The sequence below is a fragment of the Taurulus bubalis genome, assembly GCF_910589615.1.
Source record: "Taurulus bubalis genome assembly, chromosome: 3".
In the NCBI taxonomy this organism is placed as follows: Eukaryota; Metazoa; Chordata; class Actinopteri; order Perciformes; family Cottidae; genus Taurulus; species Taurulus bubalis.
This window is the reverse complement of record NC_136591.1, coordinates 20,311,342-20,329,742: the sequence shown is the minus strand read 5'-3', so window position 1 is coordinate 20,329,742 and position 18,401 is coordinate 20,311,342. Positions and strand designations below refer to the sequence as shown.

General features: G+C 43.9%; 1 protein-coding gene across 1 annotated transcript in view; it reads left to right on the top strand.

Annotated features, from left to right (window-relative positions):
- The window catches only part of phip (PHIP subunit of CUL4-Ring ligase complex), a gene marked incomplete at both ends in the record, with an annotated part of 34,660 nt that overhangs the window by 1,219 nt on the left and 15,040 nt on the right, over window positions 1-18,401 (top strand). Inside the window, 18 exon segments of the mRNA XM_079215954.1 lie at window positions 2,426-2,576; window positions 2,829-2,927; window positions 3,025-3,185; window positions 6,260-6,481; window positions 7,425-7,525; window positions 7,850-7,920; window positions 8,151-8,251; window positions 8,399-8,439; window positions 9,031-9,129; window positions 9,786-9,942; window positions 10,569-10,703; window positions 12,138-12,266; window positions 12,368-12,593; window positions 13,266-13,397; window positions 14,748-14,931; window positions 15,092-15,194; window positions 15,324-15,464; window positions 18,276-18,373. Coding sequence (XP_079072080.1) covers window positions 2,426-2,576; window positions 2,829-2,927; window positions 3,025-3,185; window positions 6,260-6,481; window positions 7,425-7,525; window positions 7,850-7,920; window positions 8,151-8,251; window positions 8,399-8,439; window positions 9,031-9,129; window positions 9,786-9,942; window positions 10,569-10,703; window positions 12,138-12,266; window positions 12,368-12,593; window positions 13,266-13,397; window positions 14,748-14,931; window positions 15,092-15,194; window positions 15,324-15,464; window positions 18,276-18,373 — 2,351 coding nt within the window.

Here is an 18,401-nt window from a genome sequence, read left to right as displayed (position 1 = left end):
GTTTTTTTGTTGTTGTTGTTTTTTTGGGGGTGGGGGGGAGGTTAATACATCAGTGTGTGTGAAGCTTGAGCTCATGTCCTTCAGTGGACGCGCTAATTGTTCATGTAAACAAATGGGTTGAAAGCGCCGTTTACGCATGGGGGCGTGGAGAGAATGCATCATCGATACATTTACAACACACACACACACACACACACACACACACACACACACACACACACACACACACACACACACACACACTCTGTCTCGATTTGATTGACGTTTTATTTTAAGCTTAATATAGAAATAAAAGGTCCTATTTTAACCATTCGCGTGCACCGACGTGTTTGTGTCCTCCCTCGCGCACGCGGACAGCCGAAACGAGATCGCGTGCAGTGTAGATTTAGCAAGACGTATTAATATTATTATTGTTATTATTCTTTTTTAATACGTTTGACGATTGACTGCCGGTGTTTCTCGGCCTGCCTGCGTCGTCTCTCTCTTCCTGCTTCTCTCTCTCTCTCTGTTCCTCCTCCCTTTCCCAGCCTGCCTCACGTCTATTGTGCATAATTTCCACCATTTAAAAAATAAATAATAGGCTTTTAATTATGAGACCAAATATAACCGGGTGTTTTGGACGCTGGGTACGTTTTCTTCGGCGGTGTAGGTTGGTGTCTGGGCCGCTACAGGAAGAGAGATAGGGGTGGGGAGGTTGGTTAACGTGGACTTCAATGATATTGTGTCGTCATTAACGGTATTAATTATGGCTAATTAATTAGGCGGATTAATTAGATTTATCATACTTTTTTTATTTTGCATATGAAATTCATCGGAACACGACGTCAACAAACATGTGGCCTGTTTTTGTTGTTGTTTTAATCAGAATAGCAGCCTGTTATCGTTATTACCGTAATTTTTAATAATGGCATTTTACAATTATTACATTGTTCATTTTTGTAATTTTTTTTCAATTGTAAGAGCTATATTTACATATATTGATGGGAATACTAATCTTAGAATGAGTGATTGAGTTTATTGATTTTATTTATTGAAATGTAAGGTGGACAGAAGGAGGACTGGGGAGTCCTGCCTATAGGGGGCCACATGCTTCTATGGGTGAGGGGGGCATTACCTGTAAGAAGCAAGTAAAAAAGGAGAAAATTGTTATCACAATGTGTGTATGTGTGTACCTGAGAGGGGCTCGCTAGCTGATATGTGCTTAGAAGAACCAGCAGCGGTGTTGAAAGCAATTAAGGGGTCATTAAGCGTGTGTGTGTGTGTGTGTGTGTCACAGAGAATAAGTGTTACTGTCAGTGTTCAGATAAAGAAATGGAAGGCATAAAATAATTGTGTGTGCGGAGTAATTGTTTAATTTCAGGCTTGTTTGAACCCGTTTGGATATTTAAATGACATTTGTGTGTGAAACAAAAAGCTGATTACTGCACGTCTGATTTTATTTTATGTTTCAAACGAATGCATTTAAAGTCTCGCCGCGTCCTGAAATCCTAACACAGTGCTGCATGTTGCATGTTTTATCTCGCTCATCCTTTTACTGTGTGTGTGTGTGTGTGTGTGTGTGTGTGTGTGTGTGTGTGTGTGTGTGTGTGTGTGTGTGTGTGTGTGTGTGTGTGTGTGTGTTTCTTCAGGCGTATCGGCCGTGCAGGAGTCTGTGTGTGTCCCTCCCTTAGAAACACTTTGTTCATAACAGTGTGTGTGTGTGTGTCCCTCCCCCATGCTGTGTTAGCCCACTATACTGGATTAATTTAGAAGAACAGAATTTCAGCATCAATTAAGTTGCAGGTGCCATTTGCGTGAGAGATATTAAATAATTAATAATTAATCATCGTGGGCTTGTTGTGTATTGAAATAAGAGTGAATGTCATTCAGTGAAAAAAAAATGAAAAAGGGTAATAATTTTATTTATTTTGTACCCGTTAGCCGTACTCTGTTTATTTCTGTTAAAACAGAACGTAATTGATTTGATTATTGTACTTTTTTTTCTTAAAAGGCCACCGTTTTACCAACAGGCATTCAGGGCAGTCACCTTGTTCTTCTCCTTATTTTGCTGAAAAGAGGTGTGTGTGTGTGTGTGTGTGTGTGTGTGTGTGTGTGTGTGTGTGTGTGTGTGTGTGTGTGTGTGTGTGTGTGTGTGTGTGTGTGTGTGTGTGTGGTTTGAAAATAATGAAACCGAAGTCAGAGAACGAGTCTCCTCGTTCCGAATTATTCCCATTTGTATTTTAGAGCTGGTGTTTTGGAATAGAATAGGACCGGCTGCAAATGTTTGTTTTTCTGTATTATTAGTTTTTTGGTGTAATGATGTAGAACCATGTTTTCTTCTCCCTGCAACAGAAAATGTACAAATGGCACATATTGTAGTATATTTGTCGAAAAGTGAGCTAAGTGTGTGTGTGTGTGTGTGTGTGTGTGTGTGTGTGTGTTTTAGGTGAAGCTACACCGGCACATCAGTCCGGACCACCTGCTGCAGGTCTGCTCCAGAGTGTGTCCCCTGCTGGAGACGGAGGTCCCCGCCAGCGTGCCGGGACTCAGCAGCCTGCTGGGGGCCGGCCGGCAGAACCTCCTCCGCACCAGCAAGAGTGAGTGCAACAAGTTACTTATATTGCACACACACACACACACACACACACACACACACACACACACACACACACACACACACACACACACACACACACACACACACACACACACACACACACACACAAACACACAGGCAACCAGCAGCGCCTCTCTCTGCATGTTTGTGTTCTTCTGATGAAACACCAGCCGATGTGGACGGGCACCACCATGCAAACAATATAATGTGTGCGTCCCGTCTCTTCCTCCAGGCTGCAAGCATGTCGTGTGGAAAGGTTCAGCGCTGGCCGCGCTGCACTGCGGACGCCCGCCAGAGCCGCCGGTTATTTACGGGAGCCCGCCGAGCATCGGTAAAGACAGCAGGGTCGTCAATGCTCTCGTATTAAGTGTGTTTTCATTGGTTTGGCGTCTCGTGTGTATAATGTCCCGTCTTTCTGTTCTTTCCAGTCGAGACGAGCTTCGGCCGCCGGCTCAACGGCTCTTACCGCCTCCGGCAGCTGGTGCCCACGGTCGTGTACCTGCACATGAAGATGCACAAGAGGATCCTGGGACACCTGTCGTCCGTCTACTGCGTCACCTTCGACCGGACGGGACGCCGCATCTTCACGGTGAGCTGGCGGCCTGTGCGCTTGTGTGTGTGTGTGTGTGTGTGTGTGTGTGTGTGTGTGTTGTTGACCTCTTGCTGCTCGCGTTCAAAGTGGTCATTTCGTGAGTCAGCTGCTTGTGTTGCTGTGTGTAAAGTGTCTGATTGTCTCGTCCTCACCAAGACGGTCCAAAGGCTTTATATTCCCCGTTGTAACCGTTCTGGTAGGAGGTAATTACTGTTTACCTTTCCGTGTGTGTGTGTTGCTTTCACCGAATTACTCACAGCTGGAGCCGAAATCGGCTCGCTCGCAACATCTTTATTGTGATACATAGTTATAATAGTTTTTAAGAAAGTGTGTGGGTGTCCTCAGGTTTCCTTTTGAAAGCAGGCCGTTGACCTTTGACCTTTTCTGAACGCTCCTTTGTGTACACACGTGCTGCGCTGGCTTCCACGTGTTCGATGCTGAAAACCAAGAATGAGGTGATGTTGGTTTAATGTCGCCGTCCTACTGCTTATTGGATCCTTGAGTCTTAACAACGCCTGCTGCTATTCACCATTTTCAGCTTTCACTTCTTAAATCTCTAAAAATGTCTGGGGGGGGGTAGATCGACTCCTTCTGTCTGTTAACTCTCTTTCCACAGTTATTACACTCCCTTTTTTTTTCTCTCTCTCTCTCCTTTTTCTCTCCCATGTCCCTTATCCTGCGCTGCCCCTCCTTTGTTCCTCTCCCTCCCTCCATCCCTCTCTCTCTCCTGTCCCCCCTCCCTTCGTCTTGCTATTTCTCATCCTAACTGAAGAAAATGTTTCCTCTGAGGCTCTGGCTAAGTGCCAGAATTAAAATTCGTTCTTGGTCTTCTCTCTCTGTCTGTCTCTCTCTCTCTCTCTTTCTCTGTCTCCTTTCATCACAAGATCATTTTTATTTATATATTTTCTTATTTTCGGATCTCTTCAGGTTTCTTTTTTGTTTTTTTCACTCCGACTTTGCTGCAGCGGAAGACAGATTGATTGATTTTGGTTGTGTTTTTCTTATTTTTTTGGGGGGGGACATTTTTTGTTATTGAGCCTAAACATTCACTGTGATCACTCTGGGATCGATGAGCGAGCGCACACGTCGGTTTACTCAAACAATCGATCTGCAAACGTCTGCATTGATCTGTGTAACACAGCTGTAGAAATGTCTGCAGGCTCGTCATCACGGCCGCTGCGAAGGACAAAAATGTGCTCCGCTTGTCCTCCGGCGGCGAACACAACTTCACATGGAGGAAAGTTTTTGCGCCGAGTCTCCGGCTTCCCCCAAAACGCTGCACTGCACATACCGCTCAGGCCGGGCGGTCATTCGGGCATTTTGCCAAAGCCGTGATTTGCCCTTGAGCTTTTTTTTCATCAGTCCACATAAAATAACAGCTCCAGTTAGACTCCGCCGGTGATGGAGCGACTGATTATGATTTATTCAAAGGAGGTGTGGGGGGTTTCATTTCACATTTCCTCCAAAATTTACAGCAAAAATCGTAATACTTTCCAGATATAAAAGGATGAATGTGTCGGCATGTTCGTTTCAGTCTGTCTGATATGCAAACTTGACGATTAGGTGAGGATAAATCCTGTGACGGCGTTGATTAAACCTCTTCCCGTTCCTCACGTTACAATCTTCCCCTCAATGCTCTTTGGTGACCGGCACTGTGTTTCCTTGCATCTCGACGCTGGTTACCTGTTGGGTCGGAACATTATTTTGTGGGATCGCAATCAAGGCCCAGATTGGTTCTGGCCCTGTGTTGCATCACAAACCCTTTCACCCCCCGATGAACTGGATCACAGCCAGATGCTGCGAGTCCCCGCAGACTGTTCTCATGTCCTGATTAAGGGTCTTGATCGTGCATCTTCAGTCCAGACTAAAAGCAAATTTGTTATGGGCTCGATTTAATGGATTATGGATTATTCATTATTATGGTCCTTTTTTTTATTTTGGAAGCATTACTTTTGTGTTCCTCTCTTAGCTTGCAAAGATTTTAATTGAATACTCATCATGAATATTAAGCTAAGAGGGCTTTCCTCATCGTAGCTTACTTCCGTCTTCTTTGGTTCAGTTCTCAGCTGTCTGGGCAGCGAGTCCAGTTTTTTTTTTTTTTTCCTGTGACCCCATGATTGTGAATAACGACGAGCAGTTACATGGTCGCAGGAACCCCATTTCCTCAGTGACACCCGTCTACATGAATACTTATTAATCGGCTAACTACGTACAGATGTACGTAGTTGGCCGATAAGAAGTGTTGGCCCCTGGTGTGCTTATTGTTTTTGCATTTAGAAAGTTAATAGTAAATATACCTGTACTTGTAGACACTTGTTTCACACTAGATGACATCATTCACCATTCATGCACTAATGGGAGGAGCCACCTGCCCATCATACAACACAGGCACAGCTACGGGAGCAATTTGGGGTTAAGTGTCTCGTCCAAGGACACATTGAGATCGACTAGCAGAGCCGGGGATCGAACCGCCGATCAGCCGATTTGAAGGACGACTCTACCTGCTCTACCACTGAACCACAGTAAACCCATAGATTAGAGATCAAGAGAATAATCTTTAGTTTTCTTTCATCCATCAGTCTTTTTCTAAATTGTTTCATGCTCAATGACATGAGACTTGCGAGCGCATCTCTGGTAAACGCACAAGTTAAAGAGAAACGCCGGCCGTTGAAATCAACTGAGCAACGAAATCGCGCGAGTGGTGGTCGACTGAGACCGAGGACGGCCCTGGGAGTGGCGTTCGCAACGATGTCTGCGGCGTGGAAATGCACTCGTACAGACGACAATCTAGTGCCTTGAAACGCTGTTGTTGTCAATTCCGAAACGCGCTGCAGATCATTCACCTCTATCCTCCTCCTCTGTTTGTGCTCCGAGTTTGTCAGTCTGCCGACAGTCTGAGGCCGCTGTGTACCCAGATTTATTTTTGAAGTCTTTTCGACATGTTTAATTTGTCTCACTATCAGCGAGGCAGAGGTAGACGACCCACATGAAATACTCGTCTTCGTTCACGTCTGACAGGCGCTTCGTCTGCGTTGTTTTCTTCTCCTCCCCCTCCCCCTTTCTCGTCTCAGGGCTCAGACGACTGCCTGGTGAAGATCTGGGGAACGGACCACGGCCGCCTGCTGGCGACGCTGCGCGGCCATGCCGCCGAGATCTCCGACATGGCCGTCAGCTACGAGAACACCATGATCGCCGCCGGGTCATGTGACAAGACCATCAGAGTATGGTGCCTCCAGACCTGCGCCCCGCTGGCCGTCCTGGAGGGCCACGCGGCCTCCATCACCTCACTGCAGGTAGGAGGGCGGTGTGTGCGTGTGTGCATACCTGCAAATTTGTCACCTTTCGGCGAAAATCGCCGTTTTGAAATGAAAATATGTCATCCATGTGAATCGTGTAGATCCGAAGAGTTTTTGTTTTTAGGTGAGGGGGGGGTCAACTGGATGTCCAGCGTTTCTGAGATTGCAGTGAGACACGGAAAAAAGCTGAGGTCGTGATCTTCGCAAATAGAACATCTTTGATGTATCGAGTCTTGGCCAATCAGCGTTAAGATCTAAAGCAGCTTCATTTCCCTCCCACCAGTTATTTAATAGCAAGCTAGTCAGCTTGCTAACACGTTAGCTAACGTTTCTGGGGAGAGACAGCGATTACTGGCATCGGCGAGTCCGTGGCAGCGTGTGGCGTCAGTCAGGAGCAGGAGAGCGGCGAGTCAGCGGCACTGGCAGTTTTACCTACCGACACCTAACTACATATAAGGAGAGGGCAATGGAGATTTTATCCAACTCGTATTTTAATTAAAAAACCAGTGGCCGAAATTAGTTTCCTCCGTAGGGTGGCCGGGCTACTGTTTATATTCAAGGGTTAAGATCTACATGTAGAAAAAAGTATTTGTACAAAGTAGAAGAAAAAACATAATGATCATAGTTGGTCTGCTTCTCGTTGGACGCTGATCGTCACTGACTCTCCGTCAGTGACGATCAGTGACTTGCTGATACAAAAAGTCATGAGCAGCAGACTCATGTTATTTTTTTACGAGTCGTTGTAATAAAGGAACACGCCACCCAGAATTTCGTTTACATATTAATGTTTGTGTATCTATGTGTTTTTAAGTTCATAGGCTGGATGCCTTTTTAAGCTCTTGCAGTATTAATCGCCCTTTTTATTTAAAAATATATATATTTGTAATATTTTGGGCTGTAGTGTAAGCAACGTCTTAATGCTTTATTCTGTCTTTTGCAGTTTTCCCCTCTCTGTTGCGGCTCAAAACGCTACCTGTCCTCCACCGGAGCGGACGGCATCATCTGCTTCTGGCAGTGGGACGCACGCACGCTCAAGTTCTGGTGAGACACACACACACACACACATACACATTCTGCTAAAATGTCACATGGTGATAATAATAGTGTTTATTATTGAACGGTCTTGATTTCTTTAGAACATCCTTGAAGACATTGTGGTTCTGATGAGGATTTAGGGATTGATTTGGTTTTTTTACTGGCTACCGTCAATTACAACTTCCATTCCTGAGTTGAATTTGTGTCACGAGTAAAGGAAGCAAAGTGAAACCCGTTATGTTGACCGCTCACAAACTGCTTGTTCAGTCGGAGTGTGTTTCACTTGAAAAAAAAAAAAAACGTCTAATTTGTGCTTCTATGTGTGTCCAGCCAGAGGCCCAGCAAATTCACAGAGCGTCCCAGACCCGGTGTCCAGATGATCTGCTCCTCCTTCAGCGCCGGTGAGAACGTCTTACTTTTTGATAACTATTTAAAGACCACCGGAGAGGAAACGCCTGCAGATAATTAACAAAGATTAACTGAAGAGACGCTCTGCTTTTACACCAACAAATGCAAGAAATGTGTTGGTTTCACCACAGTTTGATCCTAGTGTATAGTACCTGTATATTTACTGTGTGTGTGTGTGTGTGTGTGTGTGTGTGTGTGTGTGTGTGTGTGTGTGTGTGTCCAGGCGGCATGTTCCTGGCTACAGGCAGCACTGATCACATCATCAGGGTGTACTACTTCGGGTCCGGCCAGCCGGAGAAGATCTCTGAACTTGAGTCCCATACAGTGAGTCAACATCGTGCTTTTACATTTTTCTCTTTTTTTTTTTTTTTGTAACGCATTAATTGTTCGTTGTTTTGAAGTTTAACTTGAGACAATTATTGACTTTGGAAAGTATTCATTGGACTTTACGCCTGCATTTTTCTCACCTAGGACAAAGTTGACAGCATCCAGTTCTCACATTGCAGTGACAGGTCGGTCTGCATTGTGTGTGTGTGTTTGTGTGTGTGTGTGCCTGCGTGTTTGTGTGTGCATGAGCTACAAAATAAGGGAAGTTAATATTTGTGTGTGCAGCGCTGCTTGTTTGAATGAAACCTCCGGGTGTTGTAAGGCGACTTGGTGTCAGCAGAAAGGGCTCCTCTACCTGCTATCTGATACTCGCTCTAACACACACACACACACACACACACACACACACACACACACACACACACACACACACACACACACCTTCACTCTTGCACATATCATGCACTCTGAGTGCCTGTGTGGAGTTAGCAGAAAAACAAGCTCAGCTGTAGTTCCCCTGGGTTTCTGTAATCTCAGCAGTGAGGGAGGGGGAGACTGTCTATGCAAAAAAGAGTGGTGGGAGGTACATACAATTAGTGTATCATGCTGTGAGATGAAAGCATTCATTTTATTGCAGAAAGCTGAAATAGAACCAAGTGTTATATTTACAGTTTAACTGCGGCATTAATATGTGCTGACAAATCTGTGTGTGTGTGTGTGTGTGTGTGTGTGTGTGTGTGTGTGTGTGTGTGTGTGTGTGTGTGTGTGTGTTGTAGGTTTGTAAGCGGCAGCAGGGACGGTACAGCACGGATCTGGCAGCTGCAGCCTCAGGGCTGGAGGAGCATTCTGCTGGACATGCAGACCAAACTACCCGGGTATGTGTGTGTGTGTGTGTGTGTGTGTGTGTGTGTGTGTGTGTGTGTGTGTGTGTGTGTGTGTGTGTGTGTGTGTGTGTGTGTGTGTGTGTGTGTGTGTGTCGCTGTGCTCAGTCGTGGGTTGGGAGGATCCTGCGGCGATGTCGACCTAAATTTGACCAAAATCTATCATGTTGGATTACAAAAGTCCTCAACGTGTGTGCGTGTGTGTGTGTGTGTGTGTGTGTGTGTGACATTATGTGTGAGATCAGTTCAAAGAGTCCTGATGCCTTTTGTGCTAGCAATTCTGTTTCATTTTATTTTGAGCGCATCATCTTCAGTACACAAATAATTCAGTTAAAGAAGCAGAAACGTCAACGCTGTCGCACTTGTGCCAGGAAGTGTGTCGCAGTCATCGACCGCTCCCAGAAAGAATATAGATCTGCGGCAGGCGGCTGTGAATGAGAGGAGATGACGCCGGACGTCGTTTTTTGAGTCGTTATTGCCAGACTGGAAGACAACGCACTCATGTGCGATATGTAATAACGTCGTGGAAGCTATAAGGATCCTAAACAGTGAAGAGATGAAGGCCAGCTGAGGACTGAGGGTATTATTATTAGATTAATTCTTATTGTTCCAAGCGTGACATCAGTGCGTCGACCTCTCGTCCCCTCCAGGAAGTACAACCCTCCTCCGCTGGAAGACAAGGTGACCAAACTGAAGGTTACCATGGTAGCATGGGATCGCCATGACGGCACGGTGATCACAGCGGCCAACAACCTGACGCTGAAGGTGTGGAACTCCACCACCGGCAACCTCGTCCACGTCCTGATGGTACGCATTTATTATTTATGTATTTTTTTATTTTAGCATGTTTTGAAATTAATTAATTAATGTATTTGTATTTATTTATATTTATTAAATGTTGTAATTACACAAAAATTACATTTTAGGGTTTATTATGAATCTTACAATTTATAATTAATTTTGTATTACTTTGAGACCTAATCTATCATCCTGAACTCATAACCTTTTTGTTGCACGATAGTGATGCGTTCAAGGCCATGGGACATTCTATAAAAAAGAAAAAAGTACACGTAAAGACATTAATAACTAAATATTCTGAAATTGAGCCGGGTATTTGATATACCCTTGAACACATGCACAAGAACGGTAACTCGTCCTCAGAGACACAAAGTATGCATCGTTTATTAATAAGCGAGAACAAACAAACCTACAAGGTGACACTGCCGGAGGCGTTATGTTTTGGGAACGTGGACGCGAAATATATCCACTCGGATAACTAATTCAGACCTCACAAAACACAATTTTTGCTCAGGAATTTCATAAGCTAACTATGATGATTTCACACAAACAAATAGGATAAAATAGCAAAGTGGGGACATTTTAGATTTGATTTTGTATTTCCTTGGAGTGTCTTCATTTTTTTTTTACGACAGGGTCATGAGGATGAGGTGTTCGTCCTGGAGCCACACCCCTTCGACCCCAGAATCCTGTTGTCAGCGGGGCATGATGGGAACTGCATCGTGTGGGACCTGGCCAGAGGAGTCAAGATCCGCTCCTACTTCAACATGGTGAGCCTCCCTCGTCTCGTTCGCCTCCTTTAGTCTCACTCGTCCTCTCTCCCGGAGCTGAAAAGCGATCCGAATCCTCTCGCGCGACGCGGAGGAAAACCGCTTTCTTATGTCGCGAATCTGACAAAAAGACAGACGGATTAGTGGTTCAAGAAAAACAAATCGTAGCTTCTTTCCCAAGACACGTTCTTTCCCTTTCCTTTCTCTGTGTCACTTTTTGTCTCCACATCCCTAAATCCCTAAATGTGGTTTAAAGAGCAGGAAAGAAATCCGAGAACTCTCTCGGTAAATGTCGGTTACACAGCGACGTCTGTGCAAAGATCGCCGACCCCCTGACCCCCGACCCACTTCCACACAGACCAAGTGACTTTTTGTCTTTTTTTTTTTTTTAATTTTTGTTTTTACTTCAGCTTGTGATTTGAATGGAGCTTTTGTGAGAAGAAGAAAACACCAACAGAACCAACTAAAGCAGGGGGTGTCAAACTCATTTTAGTTAAGGAGCCACATACTGCCCATTTTGATCTGAAGTGGGCCGGACCAGTAAAATCACAGCATAATAACGCATACATAACGACATTATTTGTCTATGTTTAAATCATTGGTGAAGGTTTTTGGATGATAAACCCTATTTTAAGGTCTTTCTACAATAAAGTAGAAACATAAAAACCAAAAATTCAGACATCAGCCCACTGTTTATCTGCCAGGGCTCTCTGCAGATTCCCTCGCTTTGTGACGTGTTTGTGACGCCACTTTCATGACGTGATCCATTTTTAGCGACTTGCAACACAATGCCTCGTGGTGAAAAATGCTGTGATATGTCCCAAAACTTTATCCTCCATTTGCAGCTTTTATTTTCACCGTGAATTTCATCACAACGCCAGTTTTTCTCCCGATTATTGATGGTGCGCCGTCTGTAGCCCCACTGATACCACGGGTCCAGTCACTCCGACCCGGTCCAGCGCTTCAATGAGAGCGCTAAAAATGTAATTCACTGTAGAGCCGTTTGTCATGGGTACCAACTCAAGGAACTCCTCAGTGACTGCTAAAATCTCATCAACACCACGAATAAATACGGCCAGTTGAGTAACATCTTTAGTAATGTCAGTGCTCTCATCGATTGCAACTGAAAATGCTACAAATGACTTTACTTCATGCTTCTTTTGGCTATCCAAATCTGCTGAAAGATCTGCGGGCCGTATGTTTGACACCCCAGGTGGACGTCGTCGCTCTTATTGTTTTTCTTTCATTTACCATTGAAGTAACACGGTGTCGCTCAGTTCCATACTCGTGTTTTATACATTTGATCTTGTGTACTAGACTTGTGTGAGTGGATTGTGTGGACGCCATACAGCTGCTCGGGCTGCTTGGTATTCCCCTTAGTTGTGTAATACTGTGATTTACAGTGTGCACCTATCCCTCCCTCTGTGTGAATAGATCGAGGGCCAAGGGCACGGAGCACTGTTCGACTGCAAGTGCAGTCCAGATGGGCAGCATTTCGCGGCCACCGACTCTCACGGACACCTGCTCATCTTTGGCTTCGGCTCCAGCAGCAAGTACGACAAGGTAATGCAACAGGGGTCACCTCTGATGTTCACACGCATCCCTCACATGTCACGTAACGGATGTCATCGGTAATAACGAAAAACCCGCTGTCGCTCTCTCAGATCGCGGACCAGATGTTCTTCCACACCGACTACCGGCCGCTGATCCGAGACGCCAACAACTACGTGCTGGACGAGCAGACTCAGCAGGCGCCGCACCTGATGCCGCCGCCCTTCCTGGTGGACGTGGACGGGAACCCCCACCCGCCGAGGTACCAGCGGCTGGTGCCCGGCCGGGAGGGTTGCAGGGGCGATCAGCTCATCCCGCAGATGGGGGTCACATCCTCAGGTACGGAAAGAGGCGGGATGTCACGGTCTCTGCATGCTCACAGTGTATAGAATAGTATCAACCTAACCTGGCCCGGCTGTCAGCTTTTTCAAAGCATTGTGGGTATTGTTACTAACATATTGCCTAATACTCGGGTTACAATGTACTTCAAATGTAACTCACGACTGTCTTCATTGTCTGTTAGTCTCTCTATTTTTTTTTTCGATTGCTCGATGAGTTGTTTGATCTATAAATTTGTTTCCTTTTAGCCCACAGTCGCCAAAAAAAACCCCGAAACCAATTAATTTGATTTTCAAAGTAGTTTCAGAATAATGTCATAGTTGACGAGCTCTCTCATAGCTCTACATGTCATGTTTACATTCAGTACTAGTTTGAGGCAAATCTAAAATGTTGAATATTTTAGTGTTAAATATTTTCCTACAGCACGTTTTATCGGAGCGAGTTTTCCGCGTCGCTTCTTAACGTCACTTCGTCCACCGTTGCGCAGTCTGAGGGGACGCACAAATGAATTGTGGGCCACCAGAGATCGTGCAGCGAGCTCATGTCTCAAACTCTGAACGAGCAAACGTCCCGATGTCTCTCGTGCTCTCGGTTTTTCTTTCAATTTTTAAGTCTCTCTCTCTCTCTCCCTCTCTCTCTCCCTCTCCCTCCCCCTCCCCCTCCCTGCCTCAGGCCTGAACCAGGTGGTGAGCGAGCAGGCGGTGGATGGGTCTAGTCCTCTGGACACGATGATCCAGCGGCTGCAGCATGAACAGGACCAGAGGCTTGGAGCATCGGACTCCTTTGCTTCCAGGTCCAGCCGAGGTACGACGGGAGTTTTCCTCCTTATTGTATGACGGGAGGTTTTCCTCTTTATTGTATGACGGGAAGTTTCCTTTTTTTGTGCAGCTTTTCACCTGCAGGAGAGCAGCGAGGACATTCAACATTCTTAAGCTTTCTAAACTAAGCTCAGATTGCTCTAAACTATTTATAATAATAATCATAATACTAAAGTAACTATCTACTTACACACACACACCATATAAAATGGTACCCTCTAAAAATATTTCTTTATGTAATATATGAAAGATTTAGAAGACGACAAATCAAAATATGATTAATTCGAAATAAAGCTATTGAACATTTTTTTTAAATATTTATAAAATATGGCAAAAGCACACCAATGTTGGATAGACAGATTAATTTTGTTGTCATTCATACTATTCACAGCGCAAAGCAGAAAACAATTACTCTCATCTGGCTCATGAGTGTAATAAATAAAGAAAAAATTAAAATGTAGATAATGGGGGGATAAAAAATAGAAATTAACATATCCGCATTTTTAGCCCCTTTGGGAAAAGGTTGAAAAGACCCTGAAATATATTTGTTTTACTTAAACGAAAGCAATGACATTTACATTTTTTATTTACTAGGAAAGATCATTTTATGAGGATTTAATATTAACATTATCATTATTAAGTCATTAATGATTCCTTGCTTCTTCAAATTATTATTTTTGTGTGTCTTTCTTTGTATCTTTTACTTCACCCTCCAAACAGTTTTACACGTTTTAATTAATTTAATATTAATTTATATATATGTGTGTGTGCGTGTATATGTATGTATGTATGTATGTATGTGTGTGTGTGTGTGTGTGTGTGTGTGTGTATATATATATATATATATATATATATATATATATATATATATATGTATATGTGTGTGTGTGAAACTATATAATTATAAAATGAGTTTATTAACACAGAAGTGATCAGTATCTACTTTTTATCAACTATTAATTGTCAAAGACTCTTTTCAAGCTCTGCTGGCTCCGATTTTCAACAGCTTGTATGAAAATAAACTGAATGTATTTTTTTGGGGGTGTGTTTCTCAGACAAAATAATACATTTCAAGACATCACTACAGGAAATTATAGTGGAAATATTTGTATTAATAATTGGCAGATTAATTGATCAATCATCATTAGTTTTATTTCAGAGCTGTACATGTTCTCACGTTTTAGATGATTTGACTCCCCTTCTATCACACGGTACATTATATACAGGTTCACTAACGTGAATAATAACACAGGGGAGTTTGGTGTCATCCAACCAGCGGGACAGTTCCTCCTTAAAGCAGCTTTATCGTCCTAACTGCTACTTTTCTCTCCCTCAGGGTCGGTGGGTTCGCCCACGGAGGTGCACTCGCCGCCCAACGTGGGTCTGCGGCGCAGCGGGCAGATCGAGGGCGTTCGCCAGATGCACAGCAATGCCCCGCTCAGCCAGATGGCCACCGAGGGAGACCTGGTGGCCTGGAGCCGTCGGGTGCTGGTCCCCGAGCTGGAGGACGCCTCAGTCATGTAACGCACGGCAAAAAAAAACCTGCTTGCACTTTTTAAAAAAATTTTATGGCCATTAACGTGTGTGTGTGTGTGTGTGTGTGTGTGTGTGTGTGTGTGTGTGTGTGTGTGTGTGTGTGTGTGTGTGTGTGTGTGTGTGTGTGTGTGTGTGTGTGCGTAGGAGGCAGATAAACTGGCGTGAGGCTAAAGGGGAGGAGGAGATAAATATTTATCAGTCAGAAAGGAGGCGACGCACCATCCACTCCCTCCCTAAGGAGAGCAGGGTGAGCAGCCTAACACACAGGAATTTAATCATATCTTTTTTTTTATTTTTTTTTTATTCATGCAACATGTCTAACTAGCACTTCAGTTTCTTTTCTAATAGAGATTTTCTTGTCCAAATCCATACACAGGGTCATCCGCCGTCCGAGTTGGTCGACGAGGGGAGGAGGAGCCTGGGTAACCACGGCTACCACACGCGTGCCGCCATGGAGGAGACGAGCCGCCAGAGCGCCGAGGCCGCCGATGACGACGAAGACGCCTCGGAGATAGACGTGAGTCTGTCACTGCCCTGTATAGAGGTTGTTTTCTGCTCCGTTTGGCCAGCCGTGTGTTAAACAAAGATGGCTTTGTCTTCACAAAGCGGTCTGTCCAATGATTTTCAGTCAAGCAGTAAAAAAATGTATTTCTTTGTTGGCTCGTTTAATGCTGTTGTACTTGTTTCTCTTCTTGTCCAAAGCCCCTCTATTCAGACTTCACTAGCATGTTACCCTCTGACCGCTAGTCACACTCCAATTCATCCATTACGGCATTCTACGGTCAAACTAGAAAATTTCGCAAGACATTTTTCAAGTGTGGCTACTACTGCCGTAAGACGTCGCAATATATATACATTACCGGTAGTGAGATGTGTTATTGAGGTTATTGAGGTACATTATATATCTATGCCAACATTAGAAAATATGAATGGGACAGCACTTTGCTGCAACATATCACGTGATAACATAAAAAAATATATATTTATTTTCTATTTAATACAATAATCCTCATTTGAGCTTTATGTTAAAATACAGTTAAATCATGGGGCTTTTATGTTGAAAGGGAAGACAAAGACAGACAGGTAGACAGACAGGAGGCGTTACAATGCACACCCGCTCGACCGTTCACGCGCACATAGAAACAGTCAGTTAACTTTGCCTAACACAAAGCTAACTTCATGCTAGCAATCAAATTCACTTCTCTGTCTCTCCACTATGTTCACGTGACTGTAATTACACATGCGTGCGCATACACACACAGTCAGGATGTCAGCTGAACAACTGACAGTTCCTCCTGCCTGTGTGCATGAGTGTCACTGGTTGCCATGGTGGCAGTCCTGATTGGCTAACTTGAAACAGCTGTGTCACTGCCACTGAGCTGGAGACTGGACTGTGGATTTAATGAGAAAACAACCTTTCAAACTATTGTATTTGACAGACAACCGTGAATCCCATCGCGAAAATAACATAGTCATGAGAAGCACAAGACTTCTGAGAACGTTTCCGTCAACTTAAATATTTGTAAGGATTTAGAAATGTATCGTAACTTCAGTTTATAAAATGCTCACGTTTCCGTCATGAGAGAAAATTGTGGTCCGATTTAACATGGCGGTTGATGGAGCAGTTGGCCGGACTTCATGTCACTTTCAGGCTTGCTGACAAAAAAGTATGAATTTGTTGGATTCCACGACGCATGTGTACCACAAGCACAATATTTCCAACGTTTTTATATATAAATTATGCTTCAAAAGTAAATATTGTGGAGTGAATGGCAAAATACAAATACGGGGGTTAGTACAAAGCTCCTCCGTGCTCTAGCGATGACATCACCACTCTAACCTGCCCCATACACACCCATTGTAAACTCTGAAATGGTTCCCACAGTTTCCTAAACTTGAACAATAATTACATGAAAACTGTGCTAGCTATCAAAAAATGCCCAATTGGGCAAATAAACTCCAGACTTTTGTCAATGTTTTAAACTTTAAATCATTTCTCTGCGATAAATTATGGTGAGTCACCAAAGATGAATGTTTTTTTGCTCTCTAGAGTCCGAATCCCCAGTCAAGTGAATGGGACAATTTCTCGCCATTTTTCGTACTTTTCGGGAAAACGGCCGGTCAAATGCTGTGGGAGGAGATACGCGCCAAAGTTTTTGTGGGACTATGATTATTATTATTAAGCCCGCAGGAGAACATGAAGTGCGCTTGCTGCAGGGGTCTATGACCCCTTGCAGCTGAAGCCACACTTAATTAATGATTTCTTTACTAAGTTAAGCGAGGTGATGTACACGTAGATGTAAATATGACCATATGGTATGTAAAGTGCCTATAGTATATTGATAGATGAAACTCTGTGATTTTGCTCTTTCCTGTTCCTCATAAGAATAGTATACGAGGATTAATGTCACTTCCCGGCCTTCAAAGCAGTCCAGCCGTCTAACAGTCTAATCAATTTGTGACGTTTTGAGTAGTTTTGAGTGTTTCTTAATTTTGCAAAATAAATCCATGTTACTGCAGGACCCTGACTTTTCCTAAATGTGTGTATATTTTATTCCAACAAATGATAAAACGCAAAAGAGTTATGATTTATTTCTACCTTTAACGGTCATATTGACAGAGAGAGAGTTCAATACATCCGGTGTAAAAAAAAAAAAGGCTGTTTACACCGCCACGCACCCTTTTGTCTCTAACACACAGTACCTTACCTTGCCACCTTCCTCCTTAACCCTAGAACACTAACGTCGGGTGATTATAACCCGAGCGATTGGGGTTACGTTATTTTCATTGTGTTGCTTTTGTCTGAGTTGCGAGGGTTATTGAACACAGACGTTATTGAAGGTAGGCATGTCTTATTAAAAGTGGGCGTGTCTCTACCCTCCAATCCCTGTTATTTTCAACAGGCACGTGTTCAGGTGATTTTCACCCGACCTTAGTGATAGAGGGTGAAAACATTTCATATGGGTTTTAACATTGAAGGGAGACTTTTCCTTCACGGGGCAAGGCACACGTGTCCCAGGAACGGGTGGACCAAAGAACAAGTTCATATCTCCATTATTTATGTTTTTAATCATGTTTCATTGATGATTCCCTAATTTTTCACCCGATTACCTGTTTTTCATTTCATGAGAAGTTCTATAGGGTAAAATAAAAGAAGAGTACTTCAATTTGCCTTGTATTGTTGTATTTTTATATATTTTGATGAAGTATTTTTTATCAGGTACATTATATCGGGTGAAATATACCCGACGTTAGTGATGGTGTTACTATTTGTGACGTTAGTGTTCTAGGGTTAAGAGTGCTTACATGAAGCGATGTGTGTTCCCAGGGAGACGTGGAGGTTCGGCAGATCAACGGACACTCCTCCTCCGAGGAGAAGGAGGAGGAGCAAAAGGAGCCCTGGCAAGATGACCACAGCAGTTCCAGGTAACTTTCATGACATCGCACGCATTAC